General features: G+C 33.7%; 1 protein-coding gene and 1 non-coding gene across 6 annotated transcripts in view; both read right to left on the bottom strand.

Annotated features, from left to right (window-relative positions):
* Positions 1-19,320, bottom strand: part of WDR17 (WD repeat domain 17) — a 112,967-nt gene that overhangs the window by 75,223 nt on the left and 18,424 nt on the right. For 3 of the 5 annotated variants that reach the window (XM_032148947.3, XM_032148948.2, XM_032754542.2), the window contains exon 2: positions 7,584-7,706. The exons of the other annotated variants lie outside the window; for them this stretch is intronic. In XM_032148947.3, coding sequence (XP_032004838.1) covers positions 7,584-7,649 — 66 coding nt within the window. In that variant the 5' untranslated portion in view covers positions 7,650-7,706. The remainder of the gene's footprint in view (positions 1-7,583; positions 7,707-19,320) is intronic. 5 annotated transcript variants of the gene reach the window in all.
* Positions 5,903-6,034, bottom strand: LOC116466195 (small nucleolar RNA SNORA51). The gene has a single exon (XR_004247434.1). It is a non-coding gene; the product is annotated as a small nucleolar RNA SNORA51 (small nucleolar RNA).

Here is a 19,320-nt window from a genome sequence, read left to right as displayed (position 1 = left end):
TCCACTGAAAGAGCCATAATTTTCTGTTTCTTTTTAGGACTTGTGGCTTTTTGTTGAACACTGGACACTTGAATCTAGTAATATGGTAACTTGGAAATCAGAGTCTCCTCCTTCCTCAGTACTTGCTGTTTTTGTTTTTACTTACTGTTTTTATTTTCCATTGTTGTGGGCTGTCTCTGTGCCAAGGATCATCCTCAGGTATAAACATAAGGACTTCTCAAGGTTATTCTGAACCTGTGTCTTTCTCTGTTCATGCACAGTAACTTCCTAATTTTCTTTGTATAGTCAGTTGCTTTTGAATTGCATAGGCTTTAATGGCTGGCTCCCAAAAGGGTAAAAAGACAAAAATTAAATGATTCAGTCCTTTAACTCCCCTTGAAATTACTTCAGCTGGAGGGGGAGGAGCTTGTAACAATAGAGGTAGGTGCAATAACAATGGCTGCCTGCCTGTTTGTCTGCACTTCTGTGATCAGAAGCAGTAGATCACTGATATATAAAGGACAGAGTGCTTTTTTTCCACCCTGGTTCACATAAGTTGCTTGCAAGATACTTCTGGGATATATGCTCAGTTGTCTGCCCTGGGGCTTGAGGTGAAGGATGAGTAGCTGCCACTGTGCTGAGAACTAAAACTTACTAACTTCAATTTATCATCCAAGCCTTCCCCTGGAAGTTGCAAGCCTTCACAGATTCTGGTATTACAAAATAATTACATCAGACAGACTGCAGCAGTGCAATTGTCGTCTAGGTGGGGAGAGAGATTTCTAGTGCCTTTCATGGCTTAATGGCTCATTGCTTTTTAGTGCAGAATAATATTTGTTTATCTAGATGTAGCACAGTTTATTTATTCACCAGTCTTCTGAAGAACATATTTGTTGCTTCTGTGTTTTAGCAATTATGCTTAAAGCTGCTATAAACACCCATGTGCAGCTTTTTGTGTGGACACAGCTTTTTAATTCATTTAGATAAATACCAAGGAACACAACTGCTGGATCATATAGTAAGAATATGTTTAGCTTTGTAAGAACCCATCAAACTGTCTTCCATAAGTTGTGTCATTTTGTATTCCATCAAAAATGAGAGTTCCTTTTGCTCCACATCCTTGCCAGCATCTGGTGTTTGGATATTAGCCATTCTAATAGATGTGTAGTGGTATCTAATTGATTTAATTTGCAATTACCAAAGAAAAATGATGTTGAACATCTTTTCACATGCTCACTGGTCATGTATATATATTCTTTGGTGAGGTATCTGTTCAGCTCTTTTGCCTACTTTAAAACCAGGTTGTTCAATCTTCTAGTTACTGAGTTATATGAATTATTTGTATATTTTGAATAACAGATCTTTAGCAGATGTGTCTTTTGCAAATATTTTCTTCCATTCTGTGGCTTGCCTTCTTATTCTGTTGATATTGTAAAAATTGAAGATTTTCATTTTAATAAAGTCCAGCTTATCAATCATTTCTTTCATAGAACATACTTTTTGTATCTAAAAAGTGCTGGCCAAACCCACAGTCATCCAGGTTTTCTCTTATGTTACCTTCTATGAGTTTTATAGTGTTGCATTTTACACGTAGTCCTATGCTGCATTTTGGGTTAATTTTTGTAAAATATATAAGGCCTGTGTCTAGATTCTTTTTTTTTAACATTGTATATCCAGTTATTCCAGCCTCATTTGTTGAAAAGACTATCTTTGTTTCACTGTATTGCCTTTGCTCCTTTATCAAATATCAGTTGAGTACATTTATGTGGGTCTATTTCTAAGCTCTCTATTCTGTTCCATTGATCTATTTGTCTATCCTTTTGCAGATACCACGGCTGTCTTTTTTATTGGAGCTATATAGTAAGTCTTTAAGCTGGGTAGTGTTAGTGATCCAACTTTGTTCTCCTTCAATCCGTTCCTGCATGTTGTCTACTTTTACCATTAAAGCGATTAGCAAATTAATTGTAGTTTTTTAAATTCCTTGTCTGATAATACCAACATTTCTGTCATATCTGACTCTGGTTCTGATGCTTTATCTGTCTCTTCAAACTGTATTTTTTTGCCTTTTTGTTTATCATGTAAATTTTTGTGAGGTGCACATGATGAAATGCATAAAAGAAAGTGCTGTAAATAGGACTTTAGTAATGTAGTGGTAAGATGTGGGGGTAGAGTGAGCATTCTAAAGTCCTATGATTAGGTCTCAGTCACGTGCCCATGACCAGTGCTTCTCAGTACCCCCAGCCCTGCTTAGGTGGGACAGGATGGCTGAAGGGGGCTGATGTTGGGTATTTTCCTTCTCCCAGGTAGGTAAGGCTCTTATAAAGCCCCAGAATGTTATGCTCGGGACAAATAGGTTCTCTTGAGGGTAGGTCTTAAGAACAGAATGCCACGATCCTAAAATTCACATAGAACCAAACAAGAGCATAAATAGCCAATGCAATCCAAAGCCAAAGGAATAAAGCTGGAGGCAATGCATTACCTGACTTCAAATTATATTGCAAGACTATGGTAACCAAAACAGCATGGTACTGGTATAAAAAATAGACACATAGATCAATGGAAGAGAATAGAGATCCCAGAAATAAAGCCACATACCTACAGTAAATTGATCTTTAACAAGGCTGACAAGAACACAGAGTGAGGAAAGGATACCCTTTTCAATAAATAGTGCTGGAAAAATTAGACATCCATATACAGGAGAGTAAAACTAGACCCATGTCTATCACCATATTAAAAAAAACAATTCAAGATGTACCAAAGACTTAAATGCAAGATCAGAAACTATAAAAATACTAGAAGAAAACCTAGGGGAAACTCTTATGGACATTAATATAGTCAAGGAATGTATACTATGACCTCAAAAGCACAGGCAACAAAAACAAAAATAGACAAATGGGACTTAATTAAACTAAAGAGGTCCTGTAGAACCAAAGAAATAATCAACAGAGAGAACACACAACCTGCAGAATAGGAGAAATATCTGCAAACTATTCATCCAACAGGGCACTAATATCCAGAATATACAAAGAAACCAAACAACTCGACAACAACAAAAATACAAATAATCCCATTAAAAAGTGGAAAAGGACATGAGTAGACATTTTTCTAAAGAAGACATACAAATGGCCAAGAGGTATATGAAAAAATGCTCAACATCACTGATCATCAGAGAAATGAAAATTAAAACCACAATGAGATATAATCTTCCACCACTCAGAGTGCCTATTACTAAAAAGACAAATGATAGATGTTGGTGAGGATGTGGGGAAAAGAGAATTCATACAGTGTTGGTGGGAATGTAAATTAATACATGTTCTATTGAAAACAGTATGGAGATTTCACAAAATAACTAAAATTAGAGCTATTATATGATCCAGTAATCCTACTACTGTGTATCTACCCAAAGGGAAAAAGATCATTACAGCAAAAAGATACCTGCACTCATATGTTTATTGCAGCACTATTTGCAATAGCAAAGCTATAGAATCAACTTAAGTGTCTATCAACAGATGACTGGATAATGAAAATGTGGTATATATACACAGTGGAATACTATTCAGCCATTAAAAATCATGTATTTTGCAGCAACATGCATGGAGCTGGAGGTCATTATCTTAAGTGAAACAAGCCATGCAGAGAGTCACATATCACACGTTCTCATTCATAACTGGGTAGTAAAAATAATGTGTACACATGGACGCAAAAGTGGAATGTTAGACAAGGGAGACTCCAAAGTGTGAAGGAGTGGGAGGGGTGGATGATGAGAAATTACTGAATGGTACAATGTACATTATTCAGGTGATGGATACCCTAAAAGCCCTGATTTGATCACTATGCAATCTATGCATGTAACAAAATTGTACTTGTACTCCATAATTTTATACGAATTATTTTAAAAGTTGGTTAAAAATAAAGAACAGAATGCTCTAGTGTAATTTAAGTGGTTTCTTTTCTTCTCCCCCTGCTGGAAGCAAGAGGATATTCTTCTCTAATATTCACTGTGAGCACCAGTTTAGAGCTCCTGGAAGCAAAACTTACAAAAGCTCCCCTGCCACCCCCATTACTGGGTTCCCGTGAAGTTTTTAACTCTCAGACTTGACCTTATTGTGCTTCCATTGATTTATCAGTTACAGTTCAGATTTTCTTAGTCTGGCAGTGATGCCCAGGTTGGTTTCTGCTAATTGATTTCTGCTCTGGTAAGTTGTGATTCTCTGTAACCGCATTTCTATCTCAATAATTTTGAGGGCAGTGATTTGCCTTGTGCCCTTACTTCTCAGGTGGATCTAGGACGAGTTGTTGATTTTTCAATGTGTTCAATTTTTTACTGGTTAAAATGGAGTAGCAACTTCTAAGCTGCTTACATACTGAACTAGAAACCAGCAGTTTCTCTGCTTATTTATTAAAAACAAAAATAAACTTCTAAATTTATGCCAATACATTTTGACTTTAACTGAGAGTATATCTTGATTTATTATTTTTTAGTTTCCAAAATTAGATAATACAAGCATTTCTATGTTGACATAAAATTTGGCATACTTTTGTTCTTAAATAGCTTTTACAGGTCTTACAATCCAACAACTTAAATCCTTTTAAAATTCAGAGTCAAATAACTTGCTAAACCAGATATTAAAATAATATGTAGGACAAAATAAAATAGCTATTTCAAAACAAAATAGATATTTTTTAAAATCTATGATTCTAAATAAAAGATAAAAAGCATATCATACATTATTGAATATATAAATATTATTACATTTAAAATCCAAATTAACATATTCAAGCAAAGTCTAATATGGGAATTTCTAGATTTTTTTTCAAAAGGACTAAAAAAGATATGTAATAATTATGCAGTCTTCATTAAATTATATCTACAGTTGCCAAGGAGATGAAACAAAATGTCCAGAACCTTTTGTTATCTTTGTAGTCAGCATGGATTGTTACTCAATTCATGATTCTGCATTACTAAAAACAGGAAATGGTCCACTGAAGGTCCATTTCACAATAAATATTTATATTTTAAATATAAATCCTACAAAATGTCACATATAAAGGTAAATAAACATATTTAATTATGACAGGTAATATATTGCAGATAAATGTTTTACAAAGCCTTTATTACCCTTACTTTAGAATGTTTCATTAATAGTGAACCACTCAAGAATTTTCATGTCAATTTCAAAGATTTGTTGCTTCCGAAAATACAGTCTTTTTGGCCCAGGAACAACACACACACTTTACCAATGAAGTACTAAACACTGTAGCTCACTGAATAATGCAGATTTATAATGGATTCAGGAAGAAACCCTGAGCATTGTGTCACCCCACATAGAAATGACAGCATCAGTAGTCTGGCAACTACAACCCTTGCAATGATATTATTTTTTTTAACTGAAACTCTATTTTTGGTTTCAATCTCATACCATATGGAACACACACACACACACAAAAAATAATCATACTAAATCTACTCTTAGGTTCAATAGGGAATAGACGGTGAAGATGCTTTTTGCAAAGTGAATAAAAAGAGTGATAAGGATACATCTACATTAGTTTGGCATAGGTAATAAAGCTTGGTTTTAAATATGTAAGATTATTATGATACAAAATAATCATAACAAAAATTATAAAACTAACAGTTCATATATATGTGTTTGTATAAACATAGTCACATGCCATAAATACTAATTATGTCAAAATACCAATGTCAACTTAGTGCTCTAAAGATCAAATTCACACTTGTATGTGACTTTCCAAACATTACATTTCTAATTTACAATTTTTAACTCAAAAACACAACTTATCTCTTTTTGTGAACATTTTAAAAAACGATTTTAAAAATCTGCTATGCTGAATGCTTATTATATATAATATATATGCATATACAAATAACATGAAAAATAATATGCTGAATTTTTTTTCAATTCTATGTTCCCCCATTCACAATACAGACCAGGCACAGGTCCTGGGCTGAAGTGCATATGGGGTAGGTTTATTCTACCTTCTCTTTCTGTACCGTCACTGTAAGAACACAGCCTGTGGTAAGCACCAAGAGGGCACAAGCTAGATTTTTGAAATAAATTAAGGTCAATATTCATGTGCCAATTTTTTTCATTCAGAATACGAGCTTTCATTTTCATCTACATATGTATGAGAGCTGGAAAATACTTAAGCCAGAAGGAGCTCAAACTCACAATAATAGAGTAATTTTAGGGTCAATCTATTTCTATATTTTAATAGCTACACTTTTAATATGTTTCAAAACCAGGCATTCATTTATAAAGGCCCATAGTAGTATAAAGGGCAAGAAGGGAAAGATTCTGAATTCTCATAATCTCCATGAGCTGCTCTAAAGTCATTTTAAAGCAAACACGTTTCATTAAAAAGCATTTTTCTTAAAATCCGTTCCCATTCCTGCACACAATACAAACAAGGATACTGGCATTGTGTGTGTGTGTGTGTGTGTGTGTGTGTGTGTGTGTGTGTGTGTGTGTGTGTGTAAGTGGGGCTTGGAGTATTACTATTAAACTCATAAGCTGAAATATTTCCATCATTTATACCTGAAACTGAAATTCAGATGGAAAACTGCTCATTAACTCTCAACTCCTTTTCTGAACAATGCTTTAGGATTTACAATATTATTCTCCAGAGTTAGATATTTACTGGCTCCAGAGATGTTTACCAGATTTTTTCACAGCTTACAAAAAAAGTATCTGAAAACAAAGTCCAAAAGGCTTTAAACTGTTGAGGATTTATAATTAAAAAGAAGTAATACTGAGAAAATATCTGTAATTAATGTGCTTAGGATGGGAATCTCAAGAAAAAGAAAGAAAAATAAAGTACTGTATATCTTTGGCAGCCTATGCCCTTGAACAACAGTGGTGAAAAATCTAGTAAAATTGAACATAGTCCCACTAACTAATAAAATAAAAATACACAAATTGTCTTCATTTAAATAATCAAGAAATTTAAAAAGCGAAAATAATCAAAGAGAAATCATATATTATTCTAGACTAAATCCATTTGACAAGGTACATTTTAAATAGCATTTTTTTCTATTATTGTAATAATAGGTTAGAATACTATTTTCAAAATACTATGCAAATGTTGCCACACTAATAATGTAGTTTGTTTTCAAACATAATTAAGTGCCTAAAAATTTATCAGATGCAACATGGCACTCTTCTTCAGAATTGTTTTCATTTCCTTTTAAAATATTTGTTTAATAAATTGTATCAGCATACATTTATATTGTTTCATTAAGTGATTTTCTTTATGGGAAAGAGTTGCTTGAAATTATTGCTATTTTCATATATTAATCTCAATATATAAAATGTTATTTTATATTTAAAGCCTAAGAGAATTTGAAAACATTAAGAACTCATCTGAAATTAGGATAGAAAAAAATGCCCTTTCTTCAATATATAATTACCCTTATTATATTCTTACTTTTGCTTTAAAAACTAGCAAATAAGTGTCTTATTCATGCTCAGAATTTTGCAATGCGAAAATGTCCACAATATAAATGACACAGAAATAGAACTATATGAGAAGCAAAGCAGAAAAAAAATCGCAGGAAATTGTAATTACAAATAAATATATCTTACTCTTTGTAGTCCTTCATACCAATCATCTTGCTCAAACCAATTTGAAATGTAAGTCATCCAAGCCATAGATTGTTTCTACTTTAATCAAGGCAATTGGAAACTCAGCATCAGAATAGTCGGCACCTAAAGTAACAACAATGTGTTTCAACCAAACAAGATTTACCAAAATCTCCCTCGTGAAATGATGTTCAGTACAAAAGGCTAGAACTGCACAAATATTTCAGCTGAAACAATTTTAATTATTTACAAGTAAATAAGAAAATAAGAAAAAAATCGGTAATAATGTTGGATAGTACCAGATAATGCTATTATTAAATATTTTATTAACCTTTCTGTTTACATTCTTAAAAAAAATCTTAGATTTAACTTTTATAAGAAACAGGTCAATGATTTCTAAAAGTTACCAAGTTAAAAATAAGGTATCCATAAAAATCACAAAACGGGCAGCAGAAAATGATTTACATTTTCAACCTCAGGAACTGAAGCTTTCTAAGTTAAAAGGTATACAATGATAAAACCAATCCTATATTTCTGTTTGCTTCCAGCCCCATAGTTGAGTTAAATCATTTTACATTTCAGTTAATTGCTAACCACCTAACCGCGTCAAAAAGTTTAAAGACACCATTTAATATAGTGCTAATACGTTCAACAGAGTCAAAATCACATGAATGTAATTTAATTCTAGTTTTACTCATTTTTAGAAGGAAATATTTACTAGCCAAGATGAGTAAGATATTTCTTCCTACACTGGAGAATATTTGGACTTCAAAATATCTTCTATCATGTTTAGATGCTTAATTCAACATACAACAGGTTCTAAGTGATCTTTTCTTCAACAGAGACAAAATAAAGGAAGGAAGGACAAAGGGCCGAAGGATGGACGGTAGGAAGTGAGGAAAGAAGGAAGGAAGGGAAGAGAAAAAGGGAAAATGAGTAAAATAATGAAAAGAGAATTAAGCAACAAAGGAAAAGAAGGAAGGAGGGGAGGGGAGGGGGGAGATTACAATTTTTGTAATTTGAGTGTTTCATTCTTCAATATCCAAAAAGTAAGACAGCTTTTGTTCTGGCATAGGAAGATACACTTGTATGGAATATAATTATCACTGCAGCTAGTTGAGAACAGCCTTATCTCTATTGTGATTCCTTACTCTTTAGAAGTATTTTCAATAGTATCGGAGTGAAGCCTCAAGTCAAAATGCTTGGGAATAGGTTCTTGCTTATGCAATAAGCTCCAGGACTGGCAAAATCTCTTGCTTAATTTGTTTACATTTCGATGACTTCCTTGAATCTGTTATCTTGGCTATTCTGCCCTGCTCTTTTAGTTTCCACAAAGCGCCTCGTTCCTGCCTATCTGCTCAGGTTTTTAATCGCCTGCCTTATCCTATCCTCTGGATTTGTCCTCTCTTCATTGTTGTCTCTGGCTTATCGTATTTTGAGTTGCAATTCTTTATCTAAGTCCTGCCATCAGCTTTTTTTACCCTACCTTGAACTTTTACCTAGTACTGGCCCAACAACTCTACTAACCTTGTCTCTGCTTCAGTAATTCCCGTGTGTCTCCCATAACACAACCTACAGGCCATACCAAGCTCCTAAACTCCATTTCAAGCTACCTGCTGAATCTAGATCTCTCAGCCCTCTACCTGATAATCTCAATATTAACATATTTAAAACCTAATGTATCTCTTTCAAGTAAGGTTTTCCTTTCTACCACCCCAAATATTCTTTCTCTTACATTCTCCATTTCAATGACTATCATTATATTCTAGATAGTAACTTGAGATGAAAATATCAAGTCATCTTTGATTATTCCATCAACCTCATCTCCTCCTACTACATTTGATCACCAAGTCTTACCAAACTACTTTGAAAAAGTCTATTCAGAAGGCCCTTATCTTCATTATTAATGCCACTACTTTTAATGAAACCTTTCATTGTGTCCTGTACAAACTAATGCAATAGTTTACTTACTGTTCTCTGCTTTCAATGTATTTCCCAAATATATGTTGTCCTTCTATGCTTTTAAGGCTTTTTGCCTGGAAGCTTTTAAATGTTTTCCCCAGGCTGCCCCTTCCACCTTTTCCTGTGAGTAGTGAGCTCTTGCAAGTTTTTCAAGACTCATATTAAATATCTCTTTCTTTTGATGACTTTCTCAAATCGTCAAATCTCTTGTCTGTGCTCCTTCATATCTATATTTGTAGGTATTAGATAGTGATTATTTGTGTAGACATAAATTGTGAGTTCCTCAAAAGACCAAGCCTTAATCATCTTTGTATAGAAGATACAAAATGTATGTTGAGTGAATTGGCACATGCAGTGCTATGAAAGTTTGTCACCTAGTGACAGTTCACATGAACTGAAGGCATATATTACTGAAAGTTGGAAAAGATCTAAGGAAATGTATCTAAGTAAAATGAGATTACTATCCAATTCCTTGTGGGGTAGCAGCTAAACAAAATCACTTAAGAAATTGTTTTTGGTGTTTTTTAAGAGTAAAATAAAACTTGAATTAGTAAAAGTACTTTGTCATCATGCCATCACCAAGTGTGTCTTTATTATAGTATTAGAAATCCAGTGTAAATAAAATACCTTATTCATAGAGCATATAATAGTTCTTATTTCTTATGTCCTGATACTTTTCCATGAGCACTATTTATTATATTAGCAAGGAATAAGAAAAGCAGGAGATTTCATATTATGTAATCTCAGATTAAATGTTATCTTGCATAAAAAATACTTTTTTTGTTGTACTCCAGGTATTTTGATTGTATGAGAATAGATGGGGTCTGGTTCATTTAGTATAAGAATGGTAAATGGGTTTTAACTCTCACCCCTCCCTGGGGTGCAGAGTTGAAACCTTTAGCTGACCTCAGAGGGGAAGCATGCCATGATCTCTCAGCAGTAACTGAGAAAAGAAGAAACTTTTGAGGAAATTTATTACACATCTTCACATCCCTGTATCTATGTCCATGAGTCTAATTGATATTTCATTAAACTCACACATTTAACTTATTTTAGTCAGAAAATTCTTACTACCTATTAAAATTAGTGATAGAAATAAATGACAAAAACAAAATATTAAATATCACTAATTAAAATAAAATAGAAAATGAAGTAAACTAGTTTTCATTGTCAGAAAACTTATTGCAGGCATTCAGTAGTCAAGCACACAAGTAGTCTGTGATTTCTCCATTTTTTTCACAAGATGACTTTTGGCTATTCTGGGTCTTTTGTGGTTCCATATACATTTCAGGACTATTATTTCTATTTCTGTGAAGAGTGTCATTGGTATTTTGATGGGGATTGCACTGAATGTGTAGATTGTTTTGGGTAGTACAGACATTTTAACAATATTGATTCTTCCAATCCTTGAACATGGAAGATCTTTCCATTTTGTGTCCTCTTCAGTTTCATCAATGTTTTATAGTTTTCATTATAGACTCTTTCACTTCTTTGGTTAAGTTTTTTCCCAAGTATTTTAGTTTATTTGTAGCTGTTATAAACGGGACTACAGTCTTGATTTCTTTTCTTTCTTTTTTATTTTGAGACACGATTTCACTCTGTCACCCAGGCTGGAGTACAGTGGCACAGTCTGGGCTCACTGCAACCTCCACCTCCCGGGTTCAAACGATTCTAATGCGTCAACCTCCAAAGTAGCTGGGACCGCAGGCGTGCGCCACCGCACTCGGCTAATTTTTGTATTTTTAGTAGAGATGGCATTTTGCCATGTTGGCCAGGCTGGTCTTGAACTCCTAACCTCTAGTGATCCACCCACCTCACCCTCCCAAAGTGCTGAGATTACAAACGTGCCACCACATCCAGCCTTGATTTCCTTTTCAGATTGTTCACTGTTGGCATATAGAAATGCTGCTTATTTTTGTATGTTGATTTTGCATTCTGCAACTTTACTGAATTTATCAGTTCTAGTTTTTTTGATGGAGTCTTTAGGTTTTCCTAAATATAAGATCATATCCTCTGCAAACAAGGACAATTTGATTTCTTTTGTTCCAACTTGGATGCCGTTTATCCCTTTCTCCTGTCTGATTGCTCTAGCTAGGATTTCCAAAACTAAGTTGAATAACAATGGTAAAAATGGGCACCCTTGTCTTGTTGCAGATCTTGAGGAAAGGCTTTCAGTTTTTTCCCATTTAGTATATATATATGGCTTTTATTGTGCCATGTTATGTTCCTCCTACATCCAGTTTTTTGAAGGTTTTTATCATGAAGGAATGCTGAATTTTCTTAATGCTTTTTCAGCATCAATTGAAATGATCATATGGTTTTTGTCCTTCATCCTGTTGACATGATGTATAATTTGATTTGCATATGTTGAACCATCCTTGCATCCCTAGGATAAATCCCACTTGGTCTTGATGAATGGTCTTTTTTTAATATGCTGTTGAATTCAGTCTGCTAGTATTTTGTTGAATATTTTTGCATCAATATTCATCAGAAACATTGGCCTTTAATTTTCTTTTTTTGTTGTGTCTTTGTCTGGTTTTGGTATTAGGGTAATACTGGCCTCAAAGAATGGGTTTGGAAGTATTTCCTCCTCTATTTTATACAATAATTTGAGTAAATTTGGTATTGGTTTTTCTTTGGTATTGTTTGGTATTGTTTGGTTTTTCTTTGGTATTGTTTGGTAAAATTCAGCAGTAAAGCCATTGTGCCCTGAACTTTCCCTTGATGGGAGACTTTTTATTATCATTTTGATATTGTTACTTGCTATTGGTCTATTCAGGTTTTGGATTTCTTCATGGTTCAATCTTTGTAGGTTGTGTGTCCTTTTCTTTTAGGTTTTCTAATTTATTGGCATGTAATTGCTAATAGTATTTTTAATGAACCTTTCAATTTCTGTAGCATCAGTTGTAATGTCTCTTTTTTCGTCTCTGAATTTATTTAGGTCTTTTTTATTATTAGTCTGGCTTACAGTTTGTTTTTATTTATCTTTTCTGAAAACCAACTTTTCACTTCATTGATCTTTTGTATTTGTTTCAATTTCATTTATTTCTGCTCTGATACGTATTACTTCTACTAATTCTGAATTTGGTTTGCGCTCGCTTTCATAGTTCTTTAAGATGCATCATAGGTTTATTTATTTCAAGTTTTTCCACTTTTTTGGTGTAGGCATTTATTGCTGTAAGTGTTTCTCTTAATACTGTTTTCAATATATCCCATAGGTTTTGGTATGTTGTGTTTCCACTTTCATTTGCCTCAAAAAATTTTCAATTTCTTTAATTTATCCATTAACCCAGCAGTCATTCAGGAGCATATGTTTAATATTCATGTGTTTGTATAGTTTCCAAAGTTTTTCTTGTTACTAATTTCTAGTTTTATTCCATTGTGACCAGAAAAGGTATTTCATATGATTTCAACTTTTTTGAATTTTTTAAGACAGTTTGTGGCCTAACATATGGTCTCCCCTTATAAATGATGCATGTGTTGGGGAGAAAAATGTGTATTCTGCAGCTGTTGGATAAAATGTTCTGTAAATATCTATTAGGTTGCTGAGGATAGGCCCCCAAATCTGGCCATAAACTAGCCCCAAAACTGGCCATAAACAAAATCTCTGCAGCACTGTGACATGTTCGTGATGGCCATGATGCCCACGCTGGAAGGTTGTTGTTTACCAGAATGAGGGCGAGGAACACCTGGCCCACTCAGGGCGGAAAACCGCTTAAGGCGTTCTTAAACCACAAACAACAGTATGAGCCATCTGTGCCTTAAGGACATGCTCCTGCTGCAGGTAACTAACCAGAGCCCATCCCTTTATTTTAGCCCATCCCTTTGTTTCCTGTAAGGAATACTTTTAGTTAATCTATAATCTATAGAAACAATGCTTATCACTGGCTTGCTGTCAATAAATATGTGGGTAAATCTCCATTCGAGGCTCTCAGCTCTGAAGGCTGTGAGACTCCTAATTTCCCACTCCACACTCTATATTTCTGTATATGTGTCTTTAATTCCTCTAGCACTGCTAGTGTCTCCCCGACCAAGCTGGTCTTGGCATTGGGTGATAACGACTTCCTTTCAGTGAGGACCATATGGGCCTATATCTTAATAATAAGGAAGAAATGGAAACAGACCATTTCTCACAAAGCCTGAGGCTCAACTTAAGTAAATTCATTTAATGACTTGAATAATGTGACCTGCCTGTCTTCGTCTGTTTGTCTTGCTATAAGGCTGGGTAATTTATAAAGAAAGGAGGTTTATTTGGCTCATGGTTCTACAGGCTATACAGGAAGCATGACACCAGAATTTGCATCTGGTTAGGGCCTCAGATTACTTCCACTGATTGCAGAGGGGAAGAGGAGCTGGTGTGTGCAGAGACGACGTGGAAAGAGAGAGGGAGCAAGAAAAGGTGAAGGAGATGCCAGGCTTTTTTTTTTTTTAAACAACCAGCTCTAATAGGAACTCATAGAGCAGGAATTTGCTCATTACCGCAAGGATGACACCAAACAATTCATGAGGGATCTACTCCATGATCCAAACACCTCATTATAACCTCACTGCAACATGGGCAATCAAATTTCAACATGGATTTTCAGGGATAAACATCCAATCTATAGCACTGCCCTACTCTAACTCCCTCCATAAGCAAAAGTATATTCTCTCTGGAGGAAGATAACATTAAATTATCAGCACTTAATAAAATAATGACCAGGCAGGCAAAAATACAGAAATTCCGAGTTATGCTTGTTTCCACTTATATATAAATGGAACACCTTCATTTCCAGGAACAATGGAGAAGGAATAAAAGCAAACCTCATTTGTCTCTGAGGAGGGATAGAAAACTCTCCTTTCTGACCCTAGGAACCAGGGAAAAATCACTAGTTCTAGGAAAAGGGAAGAAGCAAAAGCTGTCATACCCTAGGGAGCAGGCTGGGAAAAATCTTAGTCCCCAGTTCTGTCCAAAAACAAGGCATAGATCTGCCACTGTTTGAGTAAATGCAAAAAAAGCTCTTACTCAACACTCACACTTACAAAGCAGAGACTGGCTGCCACAGAAAGGGGTTAAGGGGTATAGGAGAGACCCACAAATCTTCGCTGGGAACCAGACTCTCATAAACTGGGGATCAAAATTGTAGTATAATACTACATTAGGGTACTATAAAATAATTCGAATGAACTATGATAATCAAAAGTCAAACATAAAAGGATACATATTACATGATTCCATTTATAGTAAGTTAAAATAAGCAAAATTAATTCTGTGTTATTAGCAGTTGTGAAAGAGTTTTGAGGGGGAACAGAAACTGTAACTAAAAGAAGCCCTGAGGGAGATTTCCAGGGAGTTTACAATATTTATTTTATGCTAATTATGCTAATGAGTACATTTTGCTGCTATAAAACATTAGATTACAATTTCTGCTTTCAGGTATATAATCTGAATAAAAAGAAATTACATACTAAAAATCCACAGCAGTGCTTTCGAATATTAACAGAATTAAAAGGTGAAAATGCAGAAATTAACATGTCCACATAGAGATACAGTGTAATTAAATTATATTTTCTAACTTCACTTGGGCAATTTCATTTCTCCTTTTTACTTTTCCATTAGAGTTTTCTGTCCACCAACCCCAACCAACAATATTTCAGGACACATCAACTTAAATCTGTCTCTGGGATATAGTACAAATTCTTCTCTAATCCACAAGTATTGTTAGAAGCAATGTCAGGGACAAGCAGATGAAGAAGGCAGAAACAAAAAATAAAAAATCCCCATGATGGGGCAGGAATAAAAACAGAAGTCTTTCTAAATAAGCTGAAGATGGATTAGATCAAGGAAATGTGTTTGGGATCCAAAGAAATACCAACAGGAAATGTAACGACTTTGCCATAATCATCTCAGCCTGTTTATGTCACATCTATAGCAGGTCCTCTACATCCTTAATTCTTACTATTACCACAGAAAATGTGTACTTGAGCAGATCTCCACTATCATGTTCTGAAAGGCCTGAAGAAATCTACATAGAAAAATATTTCGGATTCAGTATTTCATACTTTGATCGGACATTCCAAGCTCACCCATTAACAACAAGAAAAAATAGTGCAGCTGACCACACTCTCCAATTATTAGTGATTTCAGTTTGAAATTTTTTTAAAGAGATGGGGTCTCACTGTATTGCCCAGACTGGCCTCAAACTTTTGGGCTCAAGCAGTCCTCCCACTTTAGTCATTTAAGTAGCTGGGATTACAAGCATGCATCACAGTACCCTCCACAGTTTGAAGTTTTTAGTGACAAAGTATATACTATGCTTCTCTTTAGCTTAGGTCATATACTATCTTTAATGTCCAGTACCAAATAAAGTAAAATAGTTGAAAAAGGAAGTATTTTTACCAGATAATTGGAATATATAAAAATAAAGGCCAGGCATGGTGGCTCACGCCTGTAATCCCAGCCAAAGAGGGAAGATCACTTGAGGCCAAGAGTTTGACAACAGATTGGCCAACATGGTGAAACCCTGTCTCTACTAAAAATATAAAAATTAGCCGGGTGTAGTGGTACACACCTGTAGTCCCAGCTACTCAGAAGGCTGAGGCACAAGAATTGCTTGAACCTGGGAGGCAAAGGTTGCAGTGAGCTGAGATCATGCCGCTGCAATCCAGCCTGGATGACACAGATTATGTCTCAAAAAAAAATTAATTGATTAAAATTAAAATTAAATGAATACTATACTCTAAAACTGAAAAACACAGTATCTGAAATTTATATCTCAATGGATGAATTTATTAGTTGATTGGATACCCCCAAAGTCACTATTAGTGCAGTGGAACATAAATAAATGGTATATGCCAAAATCAATGCATAGAGAAAAAGAGAAATAGAACAAAGCGTAAGAGACAGATAAGGTATGCTGAAAAGTTAAACATGTATGTAAGAGTAGTATAAGAAAGAGAGGAAAGGGATAATATAGTGGAACCAAAGAGAGATAAAGAATGAGAAATTTCTGAAACTGATTTTAAAACTAAGATTTCTGAAGCTACCAAGCTCCAAGCAGGGTAAGTTAAACCGATACCTTATCTATGCACATCACGCTAAAATGCCAAAAACCACAAAAAGAAAATATTAAATCTTAAAAATGGTCATGTTACAGTCAAAGATCAACAGAAACAATGGGGTGGAGAATGCAAAGAAATTACATTTTAAAGTGCTGAGAAAAAGATAACTAAAAATTCAGTAAACATTATTTAAAAATGGAAGAATATGAACGTTTTCATTGTAAGTTTTCATACAAACAAAACCTAGTAAATTCATTGCTAGTAGACCCATTCTAGAAAAAAAAATGTAAGGGATTTCTTTAGGTAGAAGGATAAGAAACATGAAAATGTTAGAAATATTGAAGATCATCAGAAATGGAAAATACTTAGTTAAATATAAATAAATATTAACGATACAAAATGATCATTGTAATGTCATGAAATTTAAAATATTTGTAGCACTAAATTATATGAAAACAGTAACACAAAAGACAGCAGGATAAATGGAGTTAGTATTAGTATTAAAGAAGAGGTAAAAGTAATCATTTGTATTAAACCATAACGAGTCAAATTTACATACTGGAATCTCCAGGGTAATTACAAAAAAGAACAGTAAATAAACATACTATTAGCAAGTTAATTGAAGGAAAGTGTAACTAATTAAAAATTGTAAATCAGAAAACAAAAATTGTAAATGAGAAAAAGTTTGTATATATAAATAAAATTATAACAGTTAAATATTGAATAAGAGAAAATAAAATTACAAATCAAAATAAAATTAGCATCTACATTAAAAAATTCAACTCTTTACATGGGGCACACTTTAATAAAAGGTTACAGAATGGTTCAAAGTCAAAGATCAGAAAATGATAAACTATACAAATATTAACCAAAAGAAAGATCTTACATATATCAAAGATAAAATAGATTTTAAGGCAAGAAATATTACCAAAAAGAGAGGAACATTGCTTAAAAATAAAGGTGACAATGAGACTGAAATGTATAATAATCCTAAAACTGGTTGCATCCAAATGACATACATAGTTTTCAATTATATAAAGCAAGAATGACAAAAAAAGAATGACACAATTAAAGGAAATCTATGTAAATCTACACTCATAATGGGAGATTTTAAGTAACAAATCTCAATAGCTGATAGAATAAACAGATAAAACCCCATAGGATCTGAACAACATACAGAGAAGGACTCAACTGACATATATATGATACTGTACCCAATAATGATAGAATTCACATTCTTTTCAAATAAACATGGGCTACTTACAAAAATAAACCATGTGCAGAGCCATAAGGAAAATTTAACCAAACTTTAAAACACTGAAATCATTCAGAGTATATTTTAAAATCAGGATAGAATTAAGTCGGAAATCAATAAATAAAACTACAAAATCCACAACTATCTAGAAATTAAAGAATGCATTTCTAAATAATCTTGGAATCAGAAAAGAAATAAAAATGGAAGTTAGAAAATATTTAGCACTAAATAGCAAAGTCTAAATATAGAAATTTGTGGGTTGCAGCCAGATCATTGCTTGAGTGGGGGAGGATTATAGCATCAATTATATTTCACTTTTTTCTAGTAGAAAAGGAGAAGGAAGAAAAGTCAAAGATTTAAGTTTCTATCTTTAAAAACTGGAAAAAGAAAAGCAAATCAAGCCCAAAAAATGTAGAAAAGGAAATCGTTCCAAAAAGAAGTGAAAGCAACAAAATAGTTTACAAACATTCAGTAGAGGAAATCAACTAAACCAAACACTGCTTCCCTTAGATCAACTTGCAGAAGGATTGATCAAGAAAAATACAGAAAAAACACAAATATCCATATCAGATCCTTATCAGGAATAAAAAATACATCATTATAGAACTTACTGACATAAAAAAATAAGAATACTATATCCACCTTCACACCAATATATTGGATAACTTGGATGAATGGACACATTCTTCAAAAAGAAATACAAGTTACCAAAGTTGATAGAAGAATGAGAAAATCTATTTAGCCTGAATATGAATATAAGTCTACATGTAAAACTTTTCCCACACATACTCTTCCAGGCCCAGATCGTTTCACTGGTGAATTCTTTAAAATAGTTCAAAAAGAAATGTTACACAAACTCTTTGAGAATATAGTAAAAGGAATCACTTCCCACTTCTTTGTATCTTCCCCAAACCTGAAAAAGACGTATAAGAAGGGAATTACACAGCGATGTCTCTCATAAATTAAACATAAAAATCTTAAACAAAAAAGTAAAGATACATCGAGTTAATGAATTAGAAGATTAAATGTTGTGAAAATGTAAATTCTCTCAAAATTAATCTTCAGATTTAATTCAATCCTAATCAAAAATCCTAGCAGATTTTTTTATGCATGAAAAGTGCCAAGCGAATTCTAAAATGCATATGAAAATGTAAATGCCCAAGAATAGCCAAGGCAGTCTTGAAAAAGACTGAGTTTTATATGAACAAGCCTAATGTTACACTATCCATTATAAAGCTATTATAATTAAAACCGGGTGGTGGTGATGCAAAGATACACAAACTGACTAATGGAACAGCAAGAGTCCAGGATAGATCTCTTCATATACCATTGATTTACGGTGAAGGTGACAATTCAGTGGGGCACAGAACAGACCTTTCAGTAAATGATTCTGCATAATTGAATACCCTTATGGAAATATAAGTATGTGTGTATATATATATATAATATATATATATATATAATCTTGACAGTAAGCTAACA

The sequence above is a fragment of the Hylobates moloch genome, unplaced genomic scaffold, assembly GCF_009828535.3.
Source record: "Hylobates moloch isolate HMO894 unplaced genomic scaffold, HMol_V3 SCAFFOLD_3, whole genome shotgun sequence".
NCBI lineage: Eukaryota > Metazoa > Chordata > Mammalia > Primates > Hylobatidae > Hylobates > Hylobates moloch.
This window is presented reverse-complemented; position numbering and strand designations above follow the sequence as displayed.